The sequence below is a fragment of the Gopherus flavomarginatus genome, chromosome 3 (genome assembly GCF_025201925.1).
Source record: "Gopherus flavomarginatus isolate rGopFla2 chromosome 3, rGopFla2.mat.asm, whole genome shotgun sequence".
Lineage (NCBI taxonomy): Eukaryota > Metazoa > Chordata > Testudines > Testudinidae > Gopherus > Gopherus flavomarginatus.
The window spans coordinates 76086008-76092007 of record NC_066619.1 but is presented as its reverse complement, the minus strand read 5'-3'; the positions used below and the strand labels follow the sequence as shown (position 1 = coordinate 76092007).

Sequence of the window (6000 nt, the reverse complement as noted above, 5' to 3'; positions counted from 1 at the left end):
CCAAGAAACCTACAGAGGGCTCACTAAGATTGCCCCATGGAAGCTTGACTCTGCCGGGGACCTTACTTGCACTTGACCCCACAATCAGCTAGCCATCTGCACAGATGGAGATGAGTTCATAAGCAATCATAACATTTTATTAACCCCAGTTGGCCACAGTGATGTGGTTAGTGATCAGGCTTTGTTGCTTTCTCCAACACAACTTAGGTTTGATTCCTGGTCATGGAAATCGCTTACCTTGTTGCCTCTGGCAGTGCCGCTTCTTGGAGGCTGTTTTGAACTTAGCATACTCTAGTTTCTTGTTTTTTTCCTTTTAATTTTCTTTGTTCCCATGCTCCCTTCCAACTTCCAAGGGTTTGTCTCGTTGGGTCTTTGATTTGTCCTCTGGCCTACCCCACCCCCCAGCCCCACACATATGTTCCTCCACCTCATATCAGCATTGTGCAGAAATGGTGCCTCATGCCTTTTCTCCCTGCTGGTCCAGTGAGCTGGCAGTAACATTGGTATGATATGTTAGATTTCACAACAGAATGAAGTGGAGTTTTTTTTTTTTATTCAGGATGCATATGCTAGCAGATAAGCAGCAGGGAGCGGAAGAAAGGGTAACGAAGTTGAGAATGAATTTTTGGAAATCCATGCTTGCCCCCACACCAGTGGAATAGGAGAAATAATTTATTCTGTGCTTCTGTATTGTCTGTTAGTCATGGTTCTCAAACTGTTCTACAAATAAAACCTTTATAGAAGTGGAATCTATTGCTGAGAGGTTGAGCATACCTCAAGTGTACTTAATTTTGGAGGAAAGGCCGTTGCCATAAAGCAGCAGTTCTCAAACTGGGGGTCTGGACCCCTCAGGGGGTCACAAGTTAGTACGAGGGGTATCGTGAGTTGTCAGCCTCCACCCCAAACCCTGCTTTGCCTCCAGCATTTATAATGATGTTAAATATATAAAGTGTTTTTAATTTATAAGGGGGTCAACACTCAAGCTTGCTATGTGAAAGGCATCACTAGTACAAAAGTTTGAGAATCACTGTTGTAAACTTACCTACACTGCCTACAAACTTGGTGTCTCTATTTATTGGGTAATTACCTCAGAATTAAATAACTTTAATAGTTATTTACACTACAGGAATGAATCTCACATCAGTTGAAGTCTCCTACATCAATGTTATGTCATTTTGGGAATGTTCTGATGATCTACATTTGGACTGTTGCAGGTTGAAAGGCATGATTGTGGGGGAGGAGGAAAGTGGATAGTAGAAAGAAGTCAGTGCAGTAATAGACCAAGTGTGTGAAAAAGTGGGAGAGAAAAAAGGCAGATATACAGAATAGGGACAGACAGTGAGACGCATTGTGGTAATGTACAAGGGAAAAAAATTATAAAAAAACCCAAATATTTTTATAGAGTTAATATGAGCAAAAGAGAAAATCAGTATCAAGTTACAAAAAAAATGGATTTTAGAGCAAGAAGAAGAAAGGGAGGAAGAAAATTACATGATGTAGGTGTTTTTTATTTTTTAGAAAGTTATTTGTTCAATGTGCTGAACCTGTGATTTAGCAGTGGCCTGGCTATTTCTAGTAAAAATAAAATACTTAGTCTCCTACGCTTTGACCATGCTCCAGGTTTGACCCTGTGCCCTTGGAACACTGTTACCCTCTTTTTATAAGGATTGCCAGGTATAATTTGCAGTTTCCTTTATACATAGAATATGATGAAGGTGGTACATAACATTTAAAATTCAAGGGCACCCCAATATTTGCTGAATATTGTTCTAAGTATTAATTTCCTATAATTAGTAGCTAAGTTTCCTAAAATGCAGAACAAGAAAATCTCTTGCATGCCACGTTAATGTATAATAAATACAAATGTCCTTCAGACAGCATCTTTTGCTCTATAGGTATGCAGCTTCAGTTAGGTGCTAATGGTTTTCTATTTTACATGTGACCTCATCTCAAGATGTGGGTAGATAATCAAGAGGGTTTTGGCTTCCAAATCAATTAGAAAGGCAGTAGTGCCGAACTGCTTTGGATCATGAAACGGAGAACTGACTTGGCTAGCAACACGAGGATGTGATCCCGTTAAGTACTGCAATTCACACCCTAAGTTTAAAAAATTGATTCCACACTTCTGACTTAAAATTGACTAACTTTAAAATGACACCTATATTAACTAAATACAGAAACATGACTTTTTTGCTTCATTTGTGTATGTGACAGTGCTTAAGTTTCCTGTTGATTAGGTTCCTTACAAAGCCACAAGAGAAAAATTGAAAAAGTGATTGTAAAAGCACAAAAATTAGCAAATGTCTCTGTGTGTGTGTCTCTCTCTCTCTTTCTCAAGGCCAAAAGTAGTAGCCAAAACTGCTTTTAACTCAATTTTTCATAGGGACTAGCTTTTAAGTTCACAGTGTCCTTTTTAAAAGGCACAAATACAACAAAAGACAACTCACTTTGATTGTTACTAACACACAAATTACTTATTGAAATTGTCAGATATCAAGAAACATACAAGAGTAGAAATGTATGATTTATAAAAAGTAGCAGCAACAATGGCATTCTAAACGGTTGAATCTCTGCATGGTCTTTTATTTTAAAGATTATGCATCTGTGGTAAATACATCATATTTTTACATAATTTAATTTTATTATGTTATGATAATTATAAACTTCACTGAAAAGACTCATTTGTTCCCAGACATTGCTTTTCCGGTATAAGCACATAGGTTTGCCTAGTAAACTGAAAGAAAAAGTGCAGTTCTGCTCAGAAAGATGACTAAAGTGATAATGAAGTTCAACATCTGAATGACTTCCATATCAAATTTGCTCAGTTTACAATGAAGGGATGGCTTTCCCAAATTGCCAGTGCACTGAACTGAGCTGGGAATCTGAAAAGTTAAATTACATTATCCTGGTTTGCAATTAACTAAAGTTCTGAAAATGAAATTTAGGCCCGAATGGTGCAAATACTTAATTATGAACAGTTGAGTAATCTCAGTTAATTCAATTGGGATGTAAAATTATTCACATGACTAAGCATTTACAAGATCGGATTTTAATTGTGTTAATGCATGAGCCACTGATAGCTATGTGGGCTTTGTGATGCTAACAGGAATAAGTATTACCAATATATTGGTCACTAAGCAGATACAATAATGCACACAGATCTACAGAGTAAAATGGTGCCATTTTAAGTCAGCCACTTCTCTGTTCTGTCACTGTACTGTAAACTCAGTGTCAATCCATGAATAAAATGTTAGTGAAACTTTAATTATTCTTCCTCACATTAAACAGCTGTAGCAATTCTTTGAAATGCTGCCACAGGTTTCTCCATAGCACAAAAAAAAAATCACTGTATTGCACAATTTGTAAGTGCAGGTTATGTGCATAAAAACCATCTTAGTGTTCACATGGCAATTTGCTAAACATACATTTAAAACTATAATACAATTTACAAAATCTTTTTAAACAATTCTACTCTTAAAAGTATCCTGAGAATATTACAAAGCTTATTTTACAAGCCCTTCATTTCTGTGCTTTGTTTATTCCCTCAGTTGGACAAGTTTATTTGACACGAAATATTGTTGCTGTATTTTACAATGTATCTTTTAACAAAACAGTATACCATTTTCATTTGAGTAACTGATCAGCCTCATATCTAGCCTAATTATAAATCAAGCTTTCTACATTTTTGAAATAGGTCAGGAAAAGTAACGTAAAATAATTTCAGAAACAGTTTTAGCTTGTTAAAAAAGATTCAAAGGCTTTGTGCATTTTTAATATTTTGGTCAGGTATTTAGGTTATGCTGTTTTACATTTTGGCAAAAAAGAAAAAGCTCCAAACACCTTCAATACATTTTTCTTTGATTTTTTTTATATAATTTGTAACTCTACAATATATTTTATACAACTAAGGTCATAAAGTACTTCACTCTTGTATTTTTATTTGCTTTCTTTTTAAAGGTGCTTAGAAAGATAGACACAAGTACTGGAAACAAATTCAGCATCTTTTGGCTAAATACAAAAGTCTCACTGGAAAAAATTAAAATATTTCAGTTGCTTTCTCTCTTTACAGTTACTTAAATAAATACCCTTTATCTAAAGATAAATTCTAATTTCTTATCCTATACAACACCTGTCTGTAGTTTGTCTTGTCAAGATTAAAGCTTCACACATTCTCTTTACACAGTTTTATTAAGATATCCATGTATTTGCATATTTTGAAAAGGGGGAGTTCAAGGTTAAAAATGTAGGCTTTTTTAAAGGTAAGACTTCCATTCTGTTGACAATGTTTCAAGCTATAGCATAGAAAACCCAAGTTATGCAATATCCTTCAGTTTCTTATACCCTAGGTGAGAGAAAAAGGGCTTAGGTGAGTTGTGGAGGTAACCAGCTTGGATTCCACAAATGGGAGGGTGGTGGTGGTTCATCAAATCAGTGTTCCATGGGCCAGTTCCTTCTGTGGGATAAGCACCTGCTTCAGAGGTTTGCTTATTTTCTAGACAGAGGGGCAAACACTTATTCATGGCTGCCAAAGAGTAAAAGTTTGTAGAGACACAGTTGTGGTTGTCAGAGTAAAGGGGAATCAGGATATAAGGTTTCCATCTACACCTGGCCTGGGAGAAGGCCAGGTGTTCAATGTGAGAAAAACTCATGCTCTGAACAGAGGAGGTTATCACAAAAGGGGGGGGAGGTGGTGAACCATTTTAGCAACATATTGTGTGTGTATACACATTATAAATATATATAATACATATTTTACAGCGTCAGCTATGATTCCTACAATAGGCAATATAATCCAAATCTGAAGGACCTTGTTAATCTTTAAGGCATCACGGATTTAAGCTTCAGGAAATAAATATGAACACAGAAAAGCAAAAATCTTTGTGGCACCAATTGTAAAACTATCATTGGTATATGACATTTGTTGGCATTTCCATGAAAAATATCATCAGAAAAAAAGTTACACACAGTATTGACAAAAATATCAGAGCATAAATTTCACTTCATTTTTCAACACTTCATTTACTGGGCTAAATTGATCAGGCAAGATTCTCATTTTTACTGTTCCATCAGCTCCACAGGAGAATATGTGATTTGCTGGTCCTGTCTCAATCTGCATGACCCCTGTCCCAATGTTTCTGAAGATTGACTGTCGAGCATGCTCATTGATGAAAGTGTGAAGAAGATTAAAGGTAGATAAACTCCATACCTGAAAATTAACAACACAAATAATCAATAATGTTTATGCTTTCTCAACTCACTAAAAATCATTAATGAAAACTCAGGCCACCTAGCTTGATCAGATGTTTCATACTTGGTCTTCATTTTCAATCACTAATATTCTCATAAAAAATATTTAACTATAAAAAAGCCATTAAGGTAACATCAAGGTTCACAGATAAACACTGAAGTCAGGACGTACAAAAGTTAAGGCTCATCACAGTATTTTAGAAGTTAAGACCTACTGAATGATCCATTTCCCTGGCAATGCAAAATTCTAGTTTAGTATTTTTGAGAGATTAGAATTTTGCAAACACTTAGTATGAAAACGTTATACAATGCCTTGTCCCAGCAAATTGAAGTTACCTTTATATTGCCTTCTGCCGATCCTGTTACAAAGTATTCTTCTGCAGGATCCACAGCAATTGCTTTAACAGGAGAATCATGGCTCTGGAATAGCTGTCGTTGTTGCTTTTGGCGAAGATCAAGTATACAAGTAAAACCTTTTCTGCCTCCTGATATTAAAAGCTGATGTTTTGGAGCATATGCTAGCACAGTTGCCCCACTATCATGACAGATAAAAGCTAAAATACAAAATAAAAGATGTTAGAGAACGTAATACGTCAGCTTTAGCCTCCTCTTCAGCGCTAATGGTTTAGTGCAGTACCAACAGGAATACAGGCTACTGAATTAGATGGAGCAATGATCTGATCCAGCATAACAGTTCCTATCTATGATAGTGGCCAGTTCCAGATACTTCTGAGAAAGACACAAGAAATCCTG

At 36.0% G+C, this 6000-nt stretch overlaps 1 protein-coding gene across 3 annotated transcripts in view; it reads right to left on the bottom strand.

Annotated features, from left to right (window-relative positions):
- Positions 1–2552: 2552 nt before the first annotated feature.
- DMXL1 (Dmx like 1) overlaps positions 2553–6000 on the bottom strand; it is a 155269-nt gene continuing 151821 nt past the window's right edge. For all 3 annotated transcript variants that reach the window (XM_050945532.1, XM_050945533.1, XM_050945534.1), the window contains 2 exons: positions 5584–5801; positions 2553–5206 (listed from right to left, as the gene is read on the bottom strand). In XM_050945532.1, the coding sequence (XP_050801489.1) occupies positions 4982–5206; positions 5584–5801 (443 nt within the window). In that variant the 3' untranslated portion in view covers positions 2553–4981. The remainder of the gene's footprint in view (positions 5207–5583; positions 5802–6000) is intronic.